This window comes from Ptychodera flava, chromosome 3 (assembly GCF_041260155.1).
Source record: "Ptychodera flava strain L36383 chromosome 3, AS_Pfla_20210202, whole genome shotgun sequence".
Lineage (NCBI taxonomy): Eukaryota > Metazoa > Hemichordata > Enteropneusta > Ptychoderidae > Ptychodera > Ptychodera flava.
Window position 1 is genome coordinate 22,643,264 of NC_091930.1, and position 26,215 is coordinate 22,669,478.

Here is a 26,215-nt window from a genome sequence, read left to right on the forward strand (position 1 = left end):
GGGTCCATATATGCACAAATAGTGCAAATTTTTAATTCTGAAAATTTTTGACAGTCTTGTCATAGACTCCCATGTATAGTTTTGTCATAGACTCCCATGTATAGTGGATCAACATTTTGACAGAAATTCCAAATCAAATATCTTGTTCACATGTGCACTTGTAAACAACCCATGCTAATCAAGTATATCTATATCAGTTATTAAACATCTGTATATGAACAGATATAGCTAGTTTTATACTGGAAAATACACGTTCGTAGTTTTCTTATAGTCGACTACATGTATAGTGAATCAACATTATCGATAAAATCTAAAAATTACACTTTTTGTACAGGCATGCACTTTTTACCTGCCACTTCAAGCAAAGTACATTTACATGAATAACACACATATGATTTGATATTTTTTGGACAACGCGTTATATCGGCCACATTTTGCCTTCCTTTCGGGAGGGCGACTTAAAAAGTATAGCAAGTCAGAAGGGGGTCTTTAACACATTGTGGGTTTTTTTGGGGGGTATTGAGTAACAGGGGAGGGTCACTTATTTTCATGCACGGATAAGGGGGAGGGTCAATAATTTTTGTGCATGAACTTTTGAAGGGTCACTATTTTTTACGCAGCGGTTTTTCGAAAACACCGGCCCACCCCCCCCTGTAATTTATGTCCAGTCCCTAAAAGAGTAAAACCTGCTTGAACCAAGGCCAGGCGACCTTATTTCGACCTCCGGATCACTTCTGCGCACGTGTCCCACTTATTATTAGCATCGGCGTAACAGCGCGAAGGGGAAGCCCCGTCCACTGTTTAAGACCATCCCTCCATTGTGTTTTCAGGAATCAAAGAGCCATTGGTTGAAAACGCCAGTCTCAAGACAAACTGTATCGCCAGGGTCTAGAAAATAATAATCTGCGATTGCACAGGTAAGAGTTCATAATGCCCAGTTCTCAAAGTAGGAAGTAACTCAGTTTGAAAATGAAAATGGACAATTGTGTTGATCGTGTCGATTGGAATTGATGTCCGTTTCCGGCGTCTGTCTGGAACAAACTAGCATTGTTACATTCATCCAGATGACTGACACACGTGTACCTGAAATTCATGGTCACGATGAACTGCGTTCCCGTCCGATTTGTACATTTTTGGCTCAAGCACATTCCAATCAAAGAACCCAGAGTTCTAGGCCCTATGTATGGCTCTACTAACCTTAGCAACGAAAGAATGGTAAAAATGACGGGTGCGTCATATCGAAACCACTATAATTAGCCCACTATGCAATCAATGTGTAAGAGTCAAAGGTCAGAAACTGAGATAGGGAGCAAAATGACGGCACGAGTTGGCTATAAGCTTATGTACGCGTCGTATTGAGAAAGCAGTACAGTTTTTGGTAAGCAGATTTTTGATTTTTTAGCGTTTTATAGGTTATCGACAATAAATGCTTCAGTTCCGATATTTGCACCACAGCCGCTTATGATAAGGGTTACAGACAGCACGTGTGACACAAAAAGGGGAAGTTGTAAAATAACTTCGCTGTGTTACACATGTATTGCCATATCGGGAGACTATTTTCAATCCAAAAGGACGGAATTATATGATTTTAGTAAATCAGCTTTGATAACTCCAATGCCATGTGAAATTCATACCTTTTATCTTTTTGCATTAAAAATCAATCTTTTGTGCGTCATGCTATCTCGGTGCGATTTCGCTCCCTCAACGAAAAGTTAACTTTCGATTTCGTTTACGTTTTCTCTCATTTCTACTGAACCATATAATGGAAAACAATGATGTTGGCTCTCTACCAAGAGCGTGCGCGCTTGTATTTAAAATATTTAAATTAGGATAGATGTATATTTTATCATTACCAAAATACTGTTAAGTGTCGCTAATACAAAACTTAAGTTTTAGTCCATGGGCCACCATAGCCCCCAATCCCCCGATAGTCACTTTCTGTCACTATGTTTTGTAGTTAGCTAGGACATCCGGCTATCATAATCTGCTTGTTTGCCATTAATCTAGTGGTGGGTATGAGCGTCAGCCCTGTTGCCATGGCAGTGCAGTAGCAAAAAAAGTAAAATTTCAGAAAACGCCATATATTTGTAACTAAAAACAAAATGTAAATGTCAAGGTATATTTTGACGTTGGTCAGTTGGCTGCGATCCCTGTGTAGGTCATGGTTATGACTAATTAGGGTCGTTGCTATGGCGATGCCCTGTTGAAAAAATTCCCTTTTCGGGGGGAATCTCAGTATCAAGGTATATACATTTGAAGCTGTTAGGCCATCGCACGCCAACTGTAGTGACTGAGTTTCGTGTCTCAGGCTCTCGTAGTCCGTGTGGGCTACGGTACCATTTCATGGATTTTGGTAGCCTAAAGGAACGGTTAGTAGTCTGTAGACGTGGGGCTACCGCTAACTTAGAACACTGCAAGCTGAGAACCTTTCTGTCTAAAAACTGGCAGTTTGTATCTATATTTTTGATATTTTTCTTATCGTTTTCTTGATTCTACCAATCGCGTTTCTTCTGGTTATTATTTTACAACAAAATTGTTCTTCATGCCAGTGAACGAAATCCTCACCACGTACAGTTTGTGATTTGTTTAGCTCTGTTGTAGAAGAAATGCAATGTGCCGTGGTTACTAGAAACTAACACCATCATGAAAGAAAACAATTCCCTTTTGGAACTCAATACATGTACTACCTTCTTGGTTCTAAATTATTTATTCCTCGCCATGGGTACTCTACACGATCAGTAGAGCATAGCAATTATTGTATTCCTAAAACAAGGCTTACAGTCACACAACACAACATTAAGTATGCAGCAATTAAACATTGGAATTCTCTACCTTCTTCATTTAAGCAAATAACGTGTAGACAAAGGTTCAAAGTAGAATTAAGAAACTACTTAATGAACATATAACAATGTATCTTTTTTCTTGAGTTGTTTATGTATCTAATGTATTTTATTTCCTCTTTATCTCCGATATGTGTTTTTGTCTTACTTGAGCCCTTTATGGCATCATCGTTTGCAGTTATTAGCTGAGTAGTGGGCCATGGACTCGACTAGTCCTTATGGACTATTTCTATGGTCCAAACCAGATAAAGTCATACTTTCACAGTGACTGTAATATTTTTCTTGTAATTGTCCGTTTATCTGGTTGAATAAACAATTCATTCATTCATTCATTTACGAGACGTCTTCTATGTACAAATAAGTAAAATTCATGCTCGCAACTTCCTTTGTAAGTAGTTGTAACGCCTTTTCAGACTTGTCATGTGCTATTAGCGGCTAAACACGACTAATAGCTAGAATAGCTCAATAGCCAGCCCCTCTCAGAAGTTACTGTGATTAGCTGGTTGCCAGCTAAAAGCTCCTTCAGCTATAATTACGCCTGAAAACGTCCTGTGGAAAGTCAGAATAGCTTAAATACCACAGGAGAGCTAAAAGCAAGCTATTCATATTAGGGCAAGTCTATCTCTGTTTTAAGTTTGGAGAACATGTTTCATGAAGGGTTATGGAGGTAACAGGCGTGTCCACGAAAAGCACAAACGGTTAACATTACAATTTGCCAGCATTCCTCTCACCGCTGCCGTCATGTCACAAGTACATGCAATCTGCTTTCTGTACAAACTTTATATTCACAACTTATTCTTACAAAGTTCATTGAGAAAGTATAATCCATGAACATTAACTCCTCTTCATCCTCTCTTCTGTTGTAAGGCAATGACTAGCGCAGAAGAAGTCTCCTGGATATCGTGGTATTGTGATCTGAGGGGAAATGAATTTTTTGTGAGGTTTGTAAATTTCAATGGTATAATCCTATGCTTGAAGCAACACAAATAAATAGTTTCAGTTTCTTCAATTAGTAATTCTTAGTGTTACTTCAAGATCAAACTTTAGTGATAGTGACTAAATATCAATTGTGACATGAATTTTCTATAATGATGAAGGATATGCTTTGTATTCACACAAAGACAAATCTCCTGCATGTCATTGGAGTAGATATAGTGAAAGTAAATATAAAATATGTCTGTGATAAAGACAACGTTTATTAACTGTTAGTCCTTAAAGATAGTAAGAATTCCTGTTTAAAGTCATGGGTGGTGTACTTTGTTTCGAAATGTAGTGTAAAACACATTTTCATAATCTTCTACATCTGTAGGTCGATGAACACTATATTCTAGACAAATTTAATTTAACAGGGTTAAATGAACAAGTCCCACACTACAGACAAGCGTTAGATATGATATTAGATTTGGAACCAGGTAAGTATAAATGAAAGATGTCATCATCCCTTGCGGTTTTTCAAGATATGAATTGGTGATATCTCTGCTGTCATTATCATTAACAATTTAAGAATTCCGGTACCGAAAACATTGAATAGAAAACATAAGGAATCACATTGAATGTCTTAATATTTACATCACAAGTGCCATGTTATGTTACAGGGACACAAAAAAACGATTGTTCTGTTTTCACAGTGTTGTGCAAATGTAATTCAAAAATTATAGTAGCATGCATATTGAAAAAAAAGGCTCGTGCCACTCTCGGTATTTTCAAAAAGTACACGATGTGTGACTGCAAAAGTTTTTCGGTCCCACATAATCCACGATGAAGTTCAGACATGATGTAGACAGCCATATTTCTTCAGTTACGAGGTGTAGAGCTCTCTCTCCGAGTAAATTTGCTTCTTGTTCCACAGATGATGATCTAGAAGAAGATTCAAATCAGAATGATCTTATTGAACAGGCAGCAGAAATGCTGTATGGATTAATTCATGCAAGGTTCATCATGACAAACAAAGGAATTGCGCTCATGGTAAGTAAATCTTTGGGTGGAAAGACCAACTGCGTAAACCTTTCTCACTTCAACAATGCTCTTTTCCATGACAAATTAGACACCATAATCAGTGATCTCAAATACACAGAATTCTTGACAAGCAAGACAATATATACAATTCATGGCATTGTCGCCCAGTAGAAAACATGGTACAAAGTACCATTTAAGGGACAGGTGGCTCCATTTTTAATCAGTTTCACAAGTTTCAGTACAAACGATGCACAAGGGATGCTTGTGCAATTATGCTACAGTAAAACAAGCTCTTACATTATTCCCTTCTATTCTTGGCAGCTTGAAAAATATCTACAGGGTGATTTTGGACATTGTCCACGAGTATCTTGTCAAAACCAGCATTGTCTACCAATAGGTAAGATTTTTTTCTCAAAGAAAAGGGGACCATTGTGTTTGCCATCATATCCACTATGCACTGACAGTAAATCCTACCTGTAGAGAGAACAATACAAATGTAAAATAAATAACCAAAAATATATATATATATATATATATATATATATATATATATATATATATATATATATATATAATATATAAAAATATATATAGGGCTGGTCTTTCTCGAGTTCATGGTGCATTCCTTGTAGATGAAACGCCAAGATTGTACAACCTTATCATTTTCATCACTGATTGTCAAAGTCTGAAACTTTCAGGAATAAGACGCTTTATTAAAGGTGTACTGTTGCAGATTTTAAAGTGTCCAAGGATGACCAACATGTTGCAAACTCACAGGACCGGAAGTAGCTATTGTTGTGATATACTTTTGAAATGACAAGAAATGTACACATCGCTATCTGATATCTTTGAAGGTGTGTTGTGATATGATGCACAGGGTATGTTAGGGTCACAACAATTTCAGCTCACCCGAATAATGTCCGTTGTAGGGTTGTCAGATGTTCCGGGTGAAGCAATGGTCAAACTATACTGTCCCAAATGTCAAGACGTGTACACTCCAAAGTCATCAAGACACCACCACATGGATGGAGCTTACTTTGGAACAGGATTTCCTCATATGCTGTTTATGGTCCATCCGGAAAACAGACCCAAGCGTCCACAAAATCAGTTTGTTCCAAGGTACTTTCATTTCACCATTTCATGTTTTGTCTGCTGATTGATATGTCATGTACATACATCACCCGTAAGTCATATCATCTAAGTATGGCTGTGATACTAGAAGTTTTGCTAAATGCTTTGTTTAATCTTAACACCCCTACGGTATTGTTGCAAAATACTATATGACGGTGATGCTCCTAAGTTAAAAAAAGCTGCAAAAATATCTTTGCTCTGTAGTGTAGGGGTGCTGATGCTAGCAGAAAATCGCAAACTCCACATATATATTTTCTTTCTTTCTGATATTGACCTCTAAGTTTAGTCGACTGAGTAGTCAACAAGGTTTAATACAATTTGTGCCTTGTCTTCTACTGCATCTTCCATGTATACAGATTGTGTGGTTTCAAGATTCATCCCTTGGCCAACGATTTGCAATACCAAGCAGCATCACGCCTCAGCTCTGCTTTAATACGCGCCAGCGGTAACACAACCCATAGGCATAGTAAAAGACAGCAAAATAGAGAGAGTTCCATCCTTTAATCAGTTTCCTCTGATGTTCTTTCCTTCTTGCAGATTGTATGGGTTCAAGATTCACCCGACAGCATACCAGATTCAAGCCCAGGCTGCGTCATCTCGTAATCACACTGCCGCCTCCCCCCGGCCTCGCTCCACAAAACCCCACTATAAGCAAGTTTGTCACTAAGTCATGTTTGCTACAGACAACTCTAGTCTCGTTGAAGAGCTCGGCTTTTTAAATTTTGACTGTTTCACCAAGATTCATTATATTGTCCTCAAAACAGCTTAATCTATCCACAATATTTTCACTTCAACTCCCAAATTTGACAAGTACATATGAAGAAAAAAGTACTTAAAACTTGTGATTCAGCATGATCTTGGTGTTAATTGTTTTCATTTTTAATAAAATGAAGAAAATACTGAAAAATTTCCTGAAAAGTGAAAATACACTGTATAGTTTGTGTTTCCTAGATGTCCTGATAATACAAAAATTCAGCTGAAAATACAGTCCATAAGTCGATGAGTGGATTTTTTTAACTCGATAGCCTACGATTCATTTATGTTCACTTTGTTAAAAATGTACTCATAATGCCATTGAAATGAAAGTGTCAGTAAAGTGTTGTCTTTCAACTGTACATGTCTCGGACCATTTTTGAATACAAAACATGCAGCATCATCCACGTCATCCTTCGAAGGCTTTTAGGCAGCGTCGGATTCAAATTATCGATCGGAAACATGCCTCTATTAACAGGTGTGGCTTTCGCAAAATCTAAATAATAGTCACTATGAGCGTGGGTGCTAGTAGACTGGCCCGCCAAGCCTGCGCGTTCAGCCCACTATCTGCGCAACCGCCTACCACCATAATGCGATAATCTGCTGGAGTTATTCAATTCAATTTATTAGGCTTATATTTTGGGATTTATACCACCTTTGAATCATTATTTGTATATCAAACTTGAGGCTGGTTGAAACATGGAGCAGGTGTATTTCTTGGCAAAAGGAACAATTCAACTGTTTGACACACTTTTACCACTCTATACAACAGAAAGCACCTTTTACAATCACGTAGTAATACTTTTGCCACCATCCTTGCCCCTTCCTAATAAAAGGACCAAGATGCGTATAATTGACCTCATCGTCTTAAACCAAGGGTCTCTTTACGGCAACAGCTTAGCGCTACCCGAGCGTAGGTCAGCGGTGCGGAAATTATGGTCTGGCTAGCGAGAATTAATTGACCTGTATTTCCATATCTATAATAGTGACCACTCTCTGTGTTCACTCCATTGAGAGAATAGGATCGTCGCTTTTTACCAGAACGCGAAATTTTCCCTTTTCAGTTTTGGAAAAGAAACTGCAAAATTGTAATGCACTAAAAGGTGTATACGTACGACTTCAACACCATAAAGATTCTGGAGCCCTGAAAAAGGAGTAATTGCGACCAGAGTCGAAATATATTAATCCATCGACAATGGTACATATTTTGCCACTTTAATTTCTTCGATGGAAAATTCGCACAGGATTGTAACTTAAACAGCAGGATAATGAAGAACAGAATATTGGAAATGATCTATACATGTACAACATGCAAGACAATATTTGTGATGATGAGGAGGGGATGTGCCTGCTATGAAAAAGGCCTAAAAATAATGTTTCCTGTAACATGTCTCCGGGAAATAGGGTAGGTCGATCCAAATTGGTTGAATTTTTTTATTTCATGAAATTTACGGTTTTTTTATTTTTTTTTGTGCAAAATTTCAGCAAAAACACAAGCAATTGGACAAAAAATTAAAAAAAATAAGATAAGGGTCGGCGGCAAAATTTAGGGTAGATCGAGTTACCTGAAACACATTTTACCGTAAGTTTTATAAGACAAACAGAAGTGACGGCAATGAATCTAGCATGACCTCAACAAATTTCAATTACTTGCATCATTCTGTTGTCATGTCAACGTTCCTAGGCATAACCATGACCTTCATTACACTATATCTTGATTGCAGTCGACCGGACAGCTCGACATTTATACACCTACACACTAAGATTATGTTTTTGTGTAGTTTTTTTCTGTAAAATTTTTTTTTCTGAAATACTAGTTATACCATCATCCATTGCCATAGCAATAACTTGCCATGACCATGACCTTAGATGACCTAAGTCTTGATTGAAACCGACTGGGTAGCTTCAAACATATATAGAATATTATATTCAGAGCAGGAGATTGACCTGACTGCCAAGTGGGAAGACCCTCTCCTGAGATTTCCCATGTTTCATTGACAATTTGCAAATGAAATATTATTTGCATATCGTTAACATCTATTTAGCCTAAAATTTCTCACCTAAAAGGCCAAAGCTGAGAAAGTTTACACTCAGCCCCTGATATTGTGTTTTTAAGTTGGTAATTACAAAAATATATGACATTTTTTCTGAAAGAAATTTTTTCAATAGGGCGTTGCCCTAGCAACAACCCTGAATAGGCATAACTTTGATACATATCTTGATTGCAAGTGACTACGCAACTTGAAACATAAAGCTAGGCATTTATATCGTGTTTTTATGTTATTGAGTGACAAATATAATAGACCTATAGCATCCCAATATTTTTCCTATCAAAAGTCTATTTCACATTTTGACATGTCCCTGTAGCAAATAAACAGATGTCATACAAAGCATTGCCTTTTGTGTTATGCCAAGGTAAAAAATTGGTAGAATTTCAGATTCTTTGGGTATAAGGGTAACTTTTGATCCCATTTCATAAAAAATCTATTGAAGATATTGCATATTACATATGTCATTTTAAAGAGGAATAAATTTCCATTCTAATGATATCCGACAAGTCAGGTTATGTTTAAAAAAACTTAGCAGATGACTTACAAGTACTACAAGAAAAATGCACGTGGGTAGCAAAATGGTTATTTTGCGGTATCGTTCAAAAGTCGACCATAACAGTTATTGCATTCCTATATTTTTTCTGTCAGTATTCTAGGGATCCCAACGTTTAATTTCTAAAAAGACAGGTTTGTTATCCCGGGGGTACAAGTAGACCCCTCTAGCCCGCGACCTAACATTTCTTGACTGCTGACATAGCGTCATTCTTTTATAGGATCTAATACCGTGCATTTTATGCATAAGAATTGTGTTTTTTGTCTGTATTTACCCGTTTAACAAGTCAGGTGGTAAAGAAACTTTAAAATAATTTTCAAATAACACTTTGCACAATTTCTTATTGAAAATATCCAACCTAAAGTTAACCAACAACTTCTGCAGTTGACATTTAGTAGGTGAGAAATATCTGTCTGGCAGCCATTTTGAAAAAAATGGTTGTCATGGCAACGCTTCGGTAGATTTTCAGTGGCTCGGTATCTGAATTTGTTCTGCACATATTAAGACACATCTGAGCCAAGTTTGGTGCATTTATCACAAAATGCACAATGGGTTTGCCATGCCGCAACACTATAGTAATTCTGTAGCGAAAATTAAGTTTTAGATTCACACGAAAATAAAACTTTGAAAACTTAATTTTGTTCCGTTGAGTTCAAAATGGACCCCAAAAGTGATAGATAATAAAAGTAAAGCAGTAAACGTGATGCGGTCCTAATATCTGCCCCGAAGGGCATTCTACGTTAAGCAGGAAGCAAGCAAACTTACGAATTCTAATGAACAGAAACTGAAGAGTTATCCTTCAGTTCATTAGAATTTTACTGTGAAGTCAGTTCACAGGTCAACAATGAGTCCAGATACAAAATTGTTGTCATTTATGTTGTCACACTATTACCGTCATTATCCGTAAAGGATTTTATCTATACAGAATTCTCTCTCTCTCTCTCTCTCTCTCTCTCTCTCTCTCTCTCTCTCTCTCTCTCTCTCTCTCTCTCTCTCTCTCTCTCTCTCTCTCTCTCTCTCTCTCTCTCTCTCTCTCTCTCTCTCAAGTTGTCCTACGATGACACGGGTTTACGTTCGCCGAATAGAAGAATGAAAATTGCGCATCCATCCGCCAGTGAACGGTTTTCCAATACATCTTTACAACCCTTATAGCTATCAGTACATTTTTAACTTTGTCTAGCCTCCATGAGTTAGACAGAAAACCAAGTGATTCACAACATTGATATCTATTTGAAACAAACCCACGTAAAAATGTCTGGATGGTAACAGCTGCCTTGTTGTGAACACCCAATAACTGCCGTAGCGAAACAAAACGGAACAAAAGATATGGTATCATACGTGTGAATTCCCCTTGGTGGACTGACACATTTCGCTGTGAATCTTTTTTAAGGATAGATATGGTGAATGGGAAAGAGTGCATCATTCTTTCTCCGTTTGAATTCATTGCTCCTGATTGAGTTCACAAGCGTTCCTGTTCCAGAAATAAAAGACTGTCGTAGCACATTGTCAGGTTGAAATAATACACATACACGCAGTATATTAAGACGCGATTTCTGGGTTGATATACGAATTTGTAACTCACAAATATTACCGAATTCAAAATGATAACAAAACACGTCACACTTTACAGCCAATTACTTAGTACTTAGCAAGATTCAGCTGTTTAGTGGACCCTAGCTGTGGACTTTGTATTTATTTCGTCTGGTACTACAAGTTGGTATGCTGTTACAAATATCACATAAATATATCATGCTTGATAAATCACCATGACGTCACGGTGACGGGGGAGGGGCAATCTGGATAGAGTCCAACCTGGTGGTTCGTGTCACCATTGTCTGCAGTTTTTACAATCTTCTCATTTTCTTCGTCATCTGTACCGGGTTGTTTTCCATATCTTACTGTAAATAAAAGACAGATAGAACTTGATATCTTTGTTTGTATCCTCAGCTTTGTCGGTGCCAATGTGAAGCTGTAACATTTTGGTATCTGTTTTTACGAGAATTGAGAAATACATGTGTTCATTATCAATTGTGACTGCATTGTGAAAAAGCTACAACGCGTATTTATAAAATGATCACACTATATTGTCTGAAAGCGGTAACGTATTGAATGTTTCTAATACCATATCCCTGCCACAGAGTATGTATCAATACCCAAATCACATACAAAGTTTAATAAGCTGAATAAGAGAGTAAGACCTGCTTGAACCAAGGCCACACGACCTTATTTCGACCTCCGGATCATTCTGCGCATGTGTCCCAGTTATTATTATCATCGGTGTAACAGCGCGCCGGGGAAGCCCCGTCCACGGTTTATGCCCATCCCCTCCATTGTGTTGTCAGGAATCAAACAGCCATTGTTAAAAACGCCAGTCTCAAGACAAACTGTATCGCCAGGCTCCATAAAATAATAATTTCCGATTGTACAGGTAAGAGTGCATATTTATATCAAAAAGATCTGCATAATACTCAGTTCTCAAAGTAGGAAGTGACTCAGTTGGAAAATGAAAATGGACTACTGTGTTGATCGTATCAATTGGAATTGATGTCAGTTTCCGGTGTCTGTCTGGAACAAACTAGCATTTTTATATTCAGACAGATCACTGACACACGTGTACCTGAAAATCATGGTCACGATGAACTGCGTTCCCGACCGATTTGTACATTGATGGCTCAGCACATTCCAATCAAAGAACCCAGAGTTCTAGGCTCTATGTATGGCTCTACTAAACCTTAGCAACGAAAGAATGGTAAAAATGACGGGTGCGTCATATCGAAACCACTATAATTAGCCCACTATGCAATGTGTAAGAGTCAAAAGTCAGAAACTAAGTTAGGGAGCAAAATGGCGGCACGAGTTGGCTATATGTACGCGTCTTATTTAGAAAGCAGTACATTTTTGGGTAAACCGATTTTTTATTTCGTTTTATAGGTTATCAACAATAACTGCTTCAGTTCCGATATTTGCACCACATCCGCTTATGATAAGGGTTACTCCAGACAGCACGTCACGGTGTGACACAAAATGGTTGGGAAAGTTGTAAAATAACTTCGCTGTGTTACACAGGTATCGCCATATTGGGAGACTATTTTCAATCCAAAAGGATGGAATTTATATGCAGTAAATCAGCTTTGGTAACTCCAATGCCATATTATATTCATACCTTTTTCTTTTTGCATCAAAAATCAATCTTTTGTGCGTCATGCTATCTTGGTGCGATTTCGCTTTCTCGACGAAAAGCTAACTTTTGATTTCATTTACGTTTTCTCTCATTTCTACTGAACCATATGATGGAAAACAATGATGTTTTCTCTCTTCCTCGAGCATGCGCGCTTGCATTTAAAATATTTAAATTAGGATAAATGTATATATTATCATAACAAAAATACTTTAAGTGTAGCTAATACAAAAGTTAAGTTTTAGTCCATGGGCCACAACAGCTCCCCATCCCCGATAGTCACTTTCCGTCACTGTGTTTTGGAGTTAGCTAGGACATCCAGCTATCATAATCTGCTTGTTTGCCATTAATCTAGTGGTGAGTGTGAGCGTCAGCCCGTTGCCATGCCAGTGCAGTAGCGAAAAACTGAAATTTCGAGAAAACGCCACATATTTGTAACTAAACAACATAAAGACAAAATGAAAATGTCAAGGTATATGTATGTGACGTTGCTCAGTTGGCTGCGATCCCAATGTAGGTTATCTAATGTCATGGTTATGACTAATTAGGGTCATTGCTATGGCGACGCCCTCTTGAAAAAAAAAACCTTTTCGGGGGAAAAAGGAAGAAAAAGTCATGTCTTGGGAACAAAAGTGCACAAAAACACAATCTAAGTATCAAGGTTTATACATTTGAAGCTGTTAGGCCATCGCACGCCAACTACAGTGACTGAGTTTCATGTCTCAGGCTCTCGTAGTCCGTGTGGGCTACGGTACCATTTCATGGATTTTGGTAGCCTAAAGGAACGGTTAGTAGTCTGTAGACGTGGGACTACCGCTAATTTAGAGCCCTGCAAGCCTGGATCTGCAAGCCGGGAACCTTTCTGTGTAAAAACTGGCAATTTGTATCTATATTTTTTGATATTTTTTTTATCGTTTTCTTGATTCTACCAATCGCGTTTCTTCTGATTATTATTTTACAACAAAATTTTTCTTCATGCCAGTGAACGAAATCCTCACCACGTACAGTTTGTGATTTGTTTAGCTCTGTTGTAGAAGAAATGCAATGTGCCGTGGTAGAAACTAACACCTGCATAAATGAAAACAATTCAATACATGTACTACCTTCTTGGTTCTAAATTATTTATTCAGTATATTTACGAGACGTCTTCTATGTACAAATAAGTAAAATTCATGCTCGCAACTTCCTTTGTAAGTAGTTGTAACGCATTCTCAGACTTGTCATATGCTATTAGCAGCTAAACACGACTAATAGCTAGAATAACTGAATAGCCAGCCCTTCTCAGAAGTTACTCTGATTAGCTGGTTGCCAGCTGATAGCTCCTTCAGCTAATTACGGCTGAAAACGTCCTGTGGAAAGTCAGAATAGCTTGAATACCACAGGAGAGCTAAAAGCAAGCTATTCATATTAGGGCAAGTCTATCTCTGTTTTAAGTTTGGAGAACATGTTTCAGAAGGATTATGGAGGTAACAGGCGTGTCCACGAAAAGCACAAACGGTTAACTTTATAATTTGCCAGCATTCCTCTCACCGCTGTCGTCATGTCACAAGTACATGCAATCTGCTTTCTGCACAAACTTGATATTCACAGCTTATTCTTACAAAGTTCATTGAGAAAGTATAATCCATGAGCATTAACTGTCCCTATCTTTATCCTCTCTTCTGTGTAGACAATGAGTAGCTCAGAAGACGTCTCCTGGATATTCTGGTTTTTGTGGTCTGAGGGGAAATGAATTTCTTTGTGAGGTTTGTAATTTTCCTTGGTTTAATCCTATGCTTGAAGTAACACATATAAATAGTTAGTTTCTTCAACTAGTTATTGTAAGTGTAAATTGAAGATGAAACTTAAGTGATAGTGACTAAATATCAACTGTGGCATGAATTTTCTATAATGATTAAGGATATACTTGTATTCTCACAAAGACAAATCCTCTGCATGTCATTGGAGTAGATATAGTGAAAATAGATGTAAAGTATGTCTATGATAAACACAACGGTTATTATATGTTAGTGTTGAAAGATAGTAAGAATAGTAAGAATTCCTGTTTAAAGAAATGAGTGGTGTACTTCGTTTCGAAATGTAGCGTAAAAAGCATTTTCATAATTTCTACATCTGTAGGTCGACGAAGACTATATTGAAGACAAATTTAATTTAACAGGGTTAAATGAACAAGTCCCACACTACAGGCAAGCATTAAATATGATATTAGATTTGGAACCAGGTAAGTATAAATGAAAGATGTCATCATCCCTTGTGGTTTTTTAAGATATGAAGTGATGATATTTCCTCGTCATTAACAAATTTAAGAATTTCGGAACCTAAACCATTGAATAGAAAACATGAGGAATCACTTTGAATGTTTATGAATATTTACATCACAAGTGCCATGTTATGTTACAGGGACACAAAAAAACTATTGTTCTGTTGTCACAGTGTTGTGCAAATATAATTCAAAAATTATAGTAGCATGCATATTGAAAAATGCTCCTGCCACTCTTGGCATTTTCAAAACGTACACGATGTGTGACTGAATATTTAAATCCATGATGAAGTTCAGAGATGATGTAGACAGCCATATTTCTTCAGTTACAAGCTGTAGAGCTTTTTGTCCGAGTAAATTTGCTTCTTGTTCCACAGATGATGATCTAGAAGAAAATCCAAATCAGAGTGATTTTACAGAACAGGCAGCAGAAATGCTATATGGATTAATTCATGCAAGGTTCATCATGACAAACAGAGGAATTGCTCTCATGGTAAGTAAATCTCTTGCTGGAATCACCAACTGCAGAAACCTTTCTCACTTCAACAATGCTCTTATTTAAATCTTTTCCATTACAAATTAGACACCATGATCATTGACCTCAAATACAGAGAAATCTTGACAATCAAGTGCAAAATATATACAATTCATGGCATTGTCTTTCAGTAGAAAACACATAATAAAGTGCCATTTACGGGACACGTGGCTCCATCAGTTTCACAAGTTTCAATACAAACGTTACAAAAGCGATGCTTGTGCAATTGTGCTACAGTAAAGCATGTTCTTACATTATTCCTTTCTATTCTTGTCAGCTTGAAAAATACATACAGGGTGGTTTTGGATGTTGTCCGCGCGTATGGTGTGAAAACCAGCATTGTCTACCGATAGGTAAGATTTTTCTCACAGAAAAGGGGACCATTGTGTTTGCCATCATATCCACTATGCACTGACAGTAACTCCTACCTGTAGAGAGAACAATACAAATGTACAAGAAATAACCAAAAAATATATATATAGGGCTGGTCTTTCACAAGTTCTTGGTGCATGTCTTGTAGATGAAACGCCACGATTGTACTCATTTTCATCACCGATTGTCAAAGTGTGACACTTTCAGGAATAGGACACTTTATGAAAGGTATACAGGTTTTAAAGCGCCCAACGATGCCATCATGTTGCAAACTCACTGTAACTGAAGTAGCTGTTGTTGTGGTATACTTTTGAAATTACTAGAAATGCACACATTGCTATATGATATCTTTGAAGGTGTATTGTAATGTGATGCACAGGGTTTGTTAGGGTCACAACAATTTCAGCTCACCCGAATAATGTCCGTTGTAGGGTTGTCAGATGTTCCGGGTGAAGCAATGGTCAAACTATACTGTCCCAAATGTCAAGACGTGTACACTCCAAAGTCATCAAGACACCACCACATGGATGGAGCTTACTTTGGAACAGGATTTCCTCATATGCTGTTTATGGTCCATCCGGAAAGAAGACCAAAGCGTCGATCAGATCAGTTTGTTCCAACGTACATTTATTTCACCATTTTATGTTTGGTTTATTTGCTGATTGATATGTCATGCACATATATCACCCGTAAGTCATATCATCAAGTGTGGCTGTGATACTAGAAGTTTTGCTAAATGCTTTGTTTAATCTTAACACCCCTACGGTATTGTTGCAAAATAATAAATGGTGATGTTCATAAGCTGAAAAAGCTGCAAAAAAATCTCTGTGCTCTGTAGTGTACGGGTGATGATGCTGGCAAAAAAAATCGCAAACTCAATATTTTTTTTCTTTCTCATATTGACCTCTAAGTTTAGTCGACTGAGTAGTCAACAAGGTTTAATACAATTTGTGCCTTGTCTTCTACTGTATCTTCCATGTATACAGATTGTGTGGTTTCAAGATTCATCCCATGGCCTACGATTTGCAATACCAAGCAGCATCACACCACAGCTCTGCTTCAATACGCGCCAGCGGTAACACAACAAGTGACCCTGGCCCCGCATGTTATAATTTAACCAACCCATAGGCATAGTAAAAGACAGCAAAATAGAGAGAGTTCCATCCTTTAATCAGTTTCCTCTGATGTTCTTTCCTTCTTGCAGATTGTATGGGTTCAAAATTCACCCCACAGCATACCAGATTCAAGCCCAGGCTGCGTCATCTCGTAATCACACTGCCGCTTCCCCCCGGCCTCGCTCCACAAAACCCCACTATAAGCAAGTTCGTCATTAAATCATGTTCGCTATACAGATAACTCTAGTCTCGTTGAAGAGCTCGGCTTTTTAGCTATTATAGACTATAGTCTATAGAAGCTACTGGGATGGGTATCCGTCGGCATCCGTCGTCAGTCAGTCAGTATGTATGTATGTCCGTTTGTGAGGATGTCTGTCCAATCAAATATCTTGACAACCGCAGTACTTACAGATTTGATATTTGTTATGTAGATGCAAAATATGAGAAACTGTTTTTTTTAATTTTTTCATATTGTTGAAAATATGCAAATTAGTGCAAAAAGGACGTTATTGGTACAAATCTTCTTCTCCATAACCGATGGTCAGACAGCTTTGATATTTAGTATACAGATCCCTAGGGATGACAAAACTTAGATTTGTTCAAATTGTGATGAAATATGCAAATTTGTATTTTAAGGGTTTTTTGTCATTTTTGGTCAAACATTTATTTCATCAAAACTGCTTGTCTGACAGCTTTGATATTTAGTACACAGGTTCTTAGGAATTATCAAAATATGATATATTCAAATTATGATGAAATCTACAATTCGTATTTTAGGGCAATTTTTGCCATTTATGGTCAAACATTTATTTCTCAAAAACTACTTATCTGATATCTTTGATATTTGGTATACAGGTTCCTGGGGGTTATCTAAGTGTGATATATTGGAATTTGATGAAATCTTCAATGTTTGTATTTTTGGGTCAATTTTTGCCAATTTACTCATTTTGGTCAGGCTCTCCTGCAATGAGCTATCAAAGATACCCACCTTTGTCATCAACACATGTGTCACAAAAAGTCATTCTCAACATAACACAGGGGAGCTCTGTCGACTGTTAGGCCACTTGTTTTTTTTTCAAAACTGCTGGTCAGACAGCTTTAATATTTGGTTTACAGGTCCCTAGGATGACCTTAGTGAGATAATTTCATACAGTCAGGAAATACTTAATTTTGTATCCATGTCTATAGTAGCTTCAGGGACTTTGGCCCTATGTTTTTATTTTTTCCTGTTTCACCAACTATCATGTCAGTGTCCTCAAAAACAGCTTTATCTATCTACAGTTTCAGTTCAACTCCCAAATTTGACAAGTACATATGAAGAAAAGTACTTAAAACTTGTGATTCAGCATGATCTTGGTGTTAATTGTTTTCAATTTTAATAAAATGTAGAAAATACTAAAAATTGGCTTTGGCAAAGAAACATTTATTTGCAAGATTAGAATTTACAAAAGTGTGTGAGAATACACTGGCCCACTGATCTGACGAATTGGAGAGCTGCCGCTTTGTGTGGGCATGTGTAACATTACTTGATATCCTGCATGTTGACATGACAACGTACCTTCAGAATTTCTGTTTGTGTTTTGTTTGTGCTTGTTGAATACTGGACTCCCAGTTAACAGAGGAAGTTTCCAGATGTGTCATTCATTACAAGTGGAATTGTGCATATCTTTGACCTTTGCATGGAGCTGTGGTGTATCTCTTTTATATGCCTATGGTGATGAGCATTGTAGAGAAGTGTCAAGGATTCTTGGCAGTTGTTCCCTTTGAAGAGTGTCAGAAAGCAAACATTCAAGAATAAAACGAAGGAAGAACCGATATTTTGCTACTGACGCTAGCTTTAGGGATGTAAACGTAATTGCAGAAATGGCCCTGCTGATATCCACACCCATTTCACTTTGGTACATTGTTTGGCTTCATTGTTAACAAAAATGTAGGTTAAAGAGACAAAGTCGGCCATTTTGTACAAATTTTTCGATGACAAAAATCCCCAGTCAAATCAATAGGCGACCCAAATAGTGACCATAGATGGCATCAAGGATATGTAAAACCCTTTCTTTACGCCAGTGTTCAATATTCGTCTCCCCACGATTTGAATTAACCGCCACGGCTGAACCCCATCACATAACGAATTACTGCGCACAATACTTCACGTTATCGTGTGGAGAGTGCGTGAGTGGCCTGTGACCTTCATATAAACTTCAAGACAATGGATAACGAGGAACACACGCGTAAACAAAATGCCGTAAAACAGTGAAACTGAAAAGGGCATTTGCTTGTACGTCTATCTGTTGAATCACACAGACTGTGAAATAGAAATAAAACCATTGACTCAACGGTTCTATGACAAAGGAGCCGTCATTATTTACTGCCTTGGGGTGTAGGAGGAATTTCGTCGAAAACACCGAAATATCTCAATCTTCTCCATGGAACACTTTATCATCACGAATAGGAAGCTTAATCAAACGATTTCGAGTTATCTCGTAGGGAAATCCACCTGATCAAGGAATTATGTAATTCCCTTCTGGCAGAAACTGACAAAACAATGGGATGCAAAAGCTGATCTGCCGAGGAAGTTAGAGAAAACTGCAAAGAATTCCAAACCCTTAGACAACTGGTCATCGGGAATATTTAAACCTGGTGAAACTGCAATATGAACAAAAGCGGTCGCCAACAAGAAATGCGCAATTCATCTGAGAGCTTTATCTACCATGAGATGTCGAAAAACAGCCTTTGTGACTGATCGGATTTCAGCACGAATGCGCATCGAAGGCAGATGTTAGGACTCTCACTCAAATTTGTACAATTCTTTTCTAATCTCCCACTTGTGGAGCCTCATTGTAACTTAGCAGTTGGAATAAGAGAAATTTTCAAGTAGTATTTTGAAAATCGAAATTTTATTTTTCCCATGAAGTTAATACAGGAATAGTGGCCATTTTGAATTTCGAATATCGGTTAATATTATGACATCATTACAAGGTACTTAAGTATTATTAAGTATAATCAGTATTTATATCTTAATTCAATGGTGGCGCTGAAAGGAATGTAATTTATGGTACTACACGACCCGAGATTGAGACAGAAATACTTGCTGAAACTCCCTTTAGGAAACTTTTAATCATTCCCTTTCGAAATTTAGAATAAAAATCAGTAATGCTTAAAATGATGAAAGTTCTGTGTTGTACAAAAACATAACTCAGTCCATGAGATGCCGCATTGGCGTGTAATGTTCACAGTTCAGTGATTTTAGGTCTCCCCGAGTTGCATAAAAATGAAAAAGTCGTTTGTACAAAATTAGACTTTATAGGGAAACTCAGACAGTGGAAGTGAGCTATTGACCCTCAAACTACGATTTGAAAAAAAATACTTCTGCCCTCGAGACTTTTAGGGAAAGTCCCCTCATAACCAATGTTTCCCTCCGACAAAAGCCTTCGCGGTGCCCTCTCCCGTTCACATGAAGCGCACTCAACGACATGAATCTACCTGCTCTCTCAAAGGGCTTGTAAGTTGTCCCGATGTCATGGGTTTACATATGCCAACCCAAACCCTTAATTTCCGCCAATAGAAATCGGACATTATGATTGCACGTCCACCCGACAGGAAACGGTTTTCCAAAACATATCTACCGTACGCGTACAAGCGTTTCATAGCCACCAATGTATGTTTTAAAAATTGTACATTCTACATATTAGTTTGTCATCTGGGCGGACCAACTTTGATATTCATTTGAAACAAAACCAACTAAAATGAATTTACGGTACAGTGGTATCACCCGCTTTAGCTATGCCATTTATCACAAGACAAGTATTGACACAGTCTGTAGTAAGATAATTTGCTAATTTATTCTAATAGTGATACATTGAAGTCATTTCTTGACGATGCGACTATTGACGTCATCAATGAGCACATCATCCCATGATCATAACACGAGTGAGATGATGAGCTTGCTTCCTTTCTTGGAACTCCATCATCGTCTTCTCTCTCTCAACCTGCAGCTTTATCTGGTGTCGCCACAGGAGGTCTCGCTTTCTCTCGCTCTGTTGCCGATGTTGGTGGATCTCGGGGTGGGAAGTGCTCCTGTAGTGGCGGCAGGCGTCGAAGTCCAGCTGGGCCGACACCATCGCTCTGCTGATTCTGAGGAGAAAAGAGAAATCGAACAAACGACCGAATCGGCCCGTCACCTAGGAATCTTGTCTTACCATAAAACAACTCCTCTTCTGTACAAAGCTAAGCATATGTGTACACAAAGTGAAGTCTGTGTTGTAAATAGGATAGTGAAATCCACACAGAACATCCATCAAATATGCGCAGTAGCTTATTGCAATCAGGACATTTTCGTAACCGCCTGTGTCATTTTCTCTTACTGAACTATTGTTTCAATCAAACCGCTGATAATGGACGCAACACGTGAGGTCATTTGTTCCATTGACTCTCGAATAATAACTCCGTTCCACCAAAAATTAATTTATGATCACTTTACCTTTTTGCTTTGAACTTTTTACGGGCAAGGAATCCACGAAATATTCTCTGGATGGTAACAGCTGCCTTGTTGTGAACACCCAATGACTGTCATAGCAAAGCAGAATGGATCAAAATAAATATGTTTTGCTATATGAGGCGCTTTCGGGGCAAACATAACAATCTAGGTAGATTGGGGAAAGAATACTTTGTTCCTTCTTCGATTCGAATTCACTGTTTCCAATTGAGTTCAGAGGCGTCTTAAAGGAATTAACGACTGTCAGAGCAAATTGTCAAGTTGAACAAACTAGGTATATAATTATATTTGGGCGTGATTTCGGGAGTGGTATATGAAAGTGCATTTCACAAACACAGTTTAAGATCATGGAAAAAATACATCAGACTTTACAGTTAATTCAGCTGCAGCTGTTTGATGGCCCCTAGCTGAGTAATCCTTATTTATATCGTCTTGTATTAGGCCTATAGGTGAGTATGCTGTTACCGATGTCACATCAATATATCTTGCTTGATAAGTCACCGTGACGTCATGGTGACGAGCAGGAAATAATTACAAAGAATCCAACCTGGTCGTTCGTGTCACCATCGTCTGCAGCCTTCACGGTCTCCTCGTTCTCTTCGTCATCTGTACCGGGTTGTTTTTCATAACTGTAAATAAAAGACAGATAGAACTTGATATCTTTGTTTGTATCCACTACTTTGTCGGTGCCAATGTGAAGTTGTACAATTTTGGAACGTGTTTTTGAACTACAGGGATTGTGAGAAACTTATGTTCACTGTCATTTGTGACTGCTTTGTGGAAAATGGTACAATGCGTGTTTATTTAATGATCACACTATACTGTCAGAAAGCGCTAGCGTAAGTGTTTTTAATACCATATCCCTTTCACAGAGTAGGTATTAATACCCAATTACATGCATTGTTAAATGAGTGAGTGAAACATGCCTGGTTGAACTAAGCATCTCGACCGCTGAAATATTCTGCGCATGCGTATCAGCTATTCGCAGGGACGGGGAAACCCCTTCCACTCACTGCCAATGATAGATGTCATCAGCTCACTCCACTGTTTTGTCAGGAATCAAACGGCCATTGCTAAAAAGGCAGTCTCAAGACAAACTATATTCCGAGGCGTCGAGAAAATAATAATCTCCGATAGTGCAGGTAAGATTGCGTTTTTAAACGGGAGAAGTTATTGAGATCTGCATAGGACTTCTCGAAGTAGTAAGCGAGTTGCAAAATCAAAATGGACTGTGTTGTTCGAACAAATGGGGTGTGGTGTCAGTTTCCGGCGTCTGTGTGGAGCAAAATAAGCATTGGACTCGAACAGACGGCTGATCCAACATGGTAATCTGAAAATCACGGTCACGAGAAATGCGTTCCCCACTTTTTTGTACTTTCAAGTTGATGACTCGACAAATTCCAATAAACTGGCCCACAGCTCTAGGCTCAGTCAGTGTTTGGCTCCAGATGCATGCCACGACTAACCTCGGCAACGAAGGAATGGACAAAATAACGGGCGCTGAGTCATATCGAAACTATTTCAGTCAGACCATAATAAAATCAGTATGTGTAAAGGTCAAACTCGGGAAATAGAAAGAGCGGCAGACTCGGAGGTGAACTACTTATTTGTAAGCATGCTATTCACAGAGCGATGCAATTCTTGATAAATCGATTTTGATTTATTGAGCGTTTATTGTTTATCAACCATATAACTGCTTGAGTTCCGATGTTTGTATCACAGTCGCTTGTGATTAGATTTACTCCAGACATAACATGTGGCACTAAAAAAGGGCAAGTTGTATTGATGTATCTTGATTTATTGAAAAAAAATACGTGTTTGATAATGAACATAGTCTCCAAACTTAGGAATAGCCTAGATTGCTTTACCGTCCGCTTGCCTCCGTACCTCCGGTACGGAGGCAAGCGGACGGTAAAGCAATCTAGGCTCCAAACTTAGGAATACACCGGGTGATCCCCTAGTATCGCACGGTTTCATGATGTTTCCCGCCTTCAAGTTCCCATACCATTACGCATGCCCAAAATAAATTACACGAGATGGGCAGGCAGTACAATTATCTACCGGCTCCAAAAAAGGCAGTGACTTGTCGCGTTATCTTGTTTTCCTTAATTTTAAATGACATCACGTTTTTCTCAATTCTGCTTATTGACTTATATTTACGACACAGCGTGTACATGTCCCAGATTTATCAATCCCGTGTTACAATTGTGTTCATTCTATCAGCGGCTGGTCCTACCTGTCTCTCAGTGCCCCGGGGGAGGGAGTTTACTCTCAATATTTCCTTATGGGGATTGGCCGCGAAAGTTTAAAACATCCGCTTGCGCATACTCGAAAGATTGATGAGGGGATGTCTAATCAAACTTAGATGCATGGTTTGGGACATCAACCTCAAACCTAGTATAAAACCTAAACTCAAACAACGTGACGTGGGTCATCCCGGGTCATCGACTTCAACAGAGTGAGTTGAATGGCCTCATCGTGCACGTCACCGCCGGTTGGGGGTGTTGACATATTTTGCCGATATATCTCCATGTCATTTATCGTTATTCTGTTGCATGTGAAGGTTCCCACAAGCTTGGAGGCATTTGATATGCTATTGGCCCATGTTTTGTTTGTTTTTCCCCATGGAAAGTTGACCAATGTTTATTTTCATGAAATGTCACACGGTAACTTATTTGGGAGGGACATACTTGCGCGTACCTGCAATAATTGTAGCCTTGGTTGGCCGTTGGACTTGGGCTTCTGTCGTGCGACTCGCGCCTTGCCTTGTTGGGGCAAGGTGCGAGCCGCACGACCGAAGCCCAAGCCCCACGGCCAACCAAGGCTACAATTATTGCAGCTAACTTGCACGCCGTTCTATGGGAGTACACCGTGGGCTGGCTGTCTCTTGCGTGTTCCGCAAAATCGCTTCAACACAAAAACAAATTATATATAACATTTGGTAGTACCCTTTATCACTTTCAGTTTCGCTACATCAAGCGAGCAATTGCAGGACAACCAAACATGATGTCGAGGGCCCTCGGCGATCTCTCACGACCTGAGGAACCGTTGAACTGGCGGTATATTGCTTTCGGTGCCCGTGAAGGGCGCGATCTCCGGATTCGTATCGACTCTTTAGTATTCATCGTAGATCTGAAGACGATGAAAAATGCCTTCGAGTATTTCGACGCCTTCTCGTCATTTGGTGGAGCAGAAACAAGAGATCGAGAAATCGTTATGAACGGAACTCCATCGGCCCAGATATTGCATATTTTATTGGACTTCGTATACTTGGGAAAATTGAAGGTGACACCGAGGAACATCGTGGAAGTACTACAGGCAGCCGACTTTCTCCTGGTAAAAGTGCCTGCCATGGTTTTGTTTCTGCATGCATTCTCTCTGCGTGTATCTCTTCAAAACTGGACCAGGTACTTTAAATTGGTACAAAATGAAGATTTCAACTATAAAGCCAATGTGCGATTCGTCCTATACCGATGGATGAATGATAATATGGATCTGATAAGAAAGAGAGCTGCAGAGGAGGACATCGACGTATCTGTAGTCAAGCCGATTGAATTCGATGAAAAGCCGGCAAGGCAGGTAAAACGAGTCGCAGCGGAAGACTCTAATCTGTGCCAGCTTTGTCACCTTCCAAACTGCGGTATGGTGGATACAGATTGGATAGATGACGAATTCGTTAGCATGCGCCCACTCTATTGGAACATCATAGGCTCTCCAGATTTCTCGACTTTCTATGATTTTGCAAACGTTTCTTTGTCCAGGAGACGACCTCTGACCGTGACTGCGGCTACCGGACAGTCAACATCAACAAGTGTACAGCAGAACCAACGTAGAGGGCGCAGCGCTCAACCTGCGCGCAGCCACCACGGTGCTCAGGCAAACGCGACATGGCGCAGGGTGCAGCCGAAAATAGACAACTTAAAACGCGGAAAGAACAAATTCGCGTTCAGATAGATATAGGATAGATCGATGTCGTCAGCGAGCGTTTTGAAAAATGATTTACAAATATGCTATTTCTCAGGATGTGGCTTTGATATATGTCGCAGCTAACGTGGGAAAATAACAACAAAGTTGCACTTGTGCATTACCCCGTTGTGCATTAAAAGCAAATGAGTTGAGCAACGTTCAGGGAAGAAGAAGAAGAATTTTAAGATATTGAAAATTCAAAACACGTATTGTCAACAGCATTTGAAGTGGCAATGGTTCGAAATAGTAATAAATTTGTGTCGGATTTACATAAAATTCAAGAAAACACATCAGATCTATATTTTAAAGCGCACAAAATTACTCCGTCAACTTAAGACATTTTAGATGGCATTGCTAAGACAAGTCATGAGAAAACAAGCAGCAAAAAAAAAAAAAGTTATGACAAATCGATTGAATGAGTATTTAAGATCGTAATCATAATTTTAAATGTTCAATAAAATGTGATCTCTGCCGAATTATGTCACACAATGATAACTTTCTCACCACATAAATTATGGTTTAAATATTATTTTCTGAGGTTACGTTGATAACGTTGTATCACTCTGAAATGAGTTTATGTAATGAATTAAATTCGGAAAATTTATCAAGTGAGTGTTGTCTACATAAATAATCAGGCCCACTTAATTACTTGTTCGTCGAAATTTAGAATAATGAGGCAGAACAAACCTGTAAGGTTATAATACCCTTATAGTCAGCTGTGATATGAATGCATTCCCCAAGAAGACCGCACGCAAGTGGTTCTTTTCTGTGTACTGTGGTTAAACAGACACAATGGAAGGAAATTGCAATCGGTGTCTTACCTTCCTCGTACTTCACAAAAGAACGATCCCTTTCTGAGCATGTAATTGTAGAACACACCGGGTATGCCTGGTATCACCACAGTTTCTGACGGACTCTGAGATAGCTCCTGTCAGAGAGAGAGAGAGAGAGAGAGAGAGAGAGAGAGAGAGAGAGAGAGAGAGAGAGAGAGAGAGAGAGAGAGAGAGAGAGAG

At 38.6% G+C, this 26,215-nt stretch overlaps 3 protein-coding genes and 1 pseudogene across 4 annotated transcripts; 3 read left to right on the forward strand and 1 right to left on the reverse strand.

The window, feature by feature from the left end:
- Window positions 1-723: 723 nt before the first annotated feature.
- On the forward strand, window positions 724-25,678 carry LOC139129752 (uncharacterized). Of its 2 annotated transcripts, none has more exons than XM_070695437.1 (2): window positions 724-917; window positions 24,201-25,678. In XM_070695437.1, the coding sequence occupies exon 2, from the start codon at window positions 24,240-24,242 to the stop codon at window positions 25,188-25,190; it is 951 nt and encodes a 316-aa protein (XP_070551538.1). In that variant the 5' UTR covers window positions 724-917; window positions 24,201-24,239; the 3' UTR covers window positions 25,191-25,678. The 2 variants fall into 2 exon arrangements, with proteins under 2 accessions (XP_070551538.1, XP_070551539.1); XM_070695438.1 differs by lacking the exon at window positions 724-917 and adding an exon at window positions 22,213-22,378.
- On the forward strand, window positions 4,119-7,042 carry LOC139129755 (casein kinase II subunit beta-like). The gene is made up of 5 exons (XM_070695439.1): window positions 4,119-4,252; window positions 4,690-4,805; window positions 5,118-5,193; window positions 5,726-5,915; window positions 6,465-7,042. Exons 1-5 carry the CDS (start codon window positions 4,231-4,233, stop codon window positions 6,592-6,594), a joined length of 534 nt encoding a protein of 177 aa, XP_070551540.1. The 5' UTR covers window positions 4,119-4,230; the 3' UTR covers window positions 6,595-7,042.
- On the forward strand, window positions 14,135-18,277 carry LOC139129753 (casein kinase II subunit beta-like; annotated as a pseudogene).
- LOC139129756 (uncharacterized) lies at window positions 20,565-26,125 on the reverse strand. The gene is made up of 4 exons (XM_070695440.1): window positions 26,024-26,125; window positions 21,784-21,865; window positions 21,222-21,307; window positions 20,565-20,875 (listed from the first exon to the last, which is right to left on the reverse strand). The coding sequence occupies exons 1-4, from the start codon at window positions 26,062-26,064 to the stop codon at window positions 20,650-20,652; spliced, it is 435 nt and encodes a 144-aa protein (XP_070551541.1). The 5' UTR covers window positions 26,065-26,125; the 3' UTR covers window positions 20,565-20,649.
- Window positions 26,126-26,215: the final 90 nt, after the last annotated feature.

Bases quoted from the DNA above. Each gene is read 5' to 3' on its own strand.
- LOC139129752 (XM_070695437.1), top strand. From the start codon at position 24,240: ATGATGTCGAGGGCCCTCGGCGATCTCTCACGACCTGAGGAACCGTTG.
- LOC139129755 (XM_070695439.1), top strand. From the start codon at position 4,231: ATGATATTAGATTTGGAACCAG. The intron at 5,194-5,725 runs GTAAGATTTTTT...TGTCCGTTGTAG, and splicing joins CCAGCATTGTCTACCAATAG to GGTTGTCAGATGTTCCGGGT. The intron at 5,916-6,464 runs GTACTTTCATTT...TCCTTCTTGCAG, and splicing joins CAAAATCAGTTTGTTCCAAG to ATTGTATGGGTTCAAGATTC.
- LOC139129756 (XM_070695440.1), bottom strand. From the start codon at position 26,064: ATGCTCAGAAAGGGATCGTTCTTTTGTGAAGTACGAGGAAG. The intron at 21,866-26,023 runs GTAAGACACCGA...TTTTATTTACAG, and splicing joins TTTTGTGAAGTACGAGGAAG to TTATGAAAAACAACCCGGTA. The intron at 21,308-21,783 runs GTTGGATTCTTT...TTGCTATGACAG, and splicing joins ATGGTGACACGAACGACCAG to TCATTGGGTGTTCACAACAA.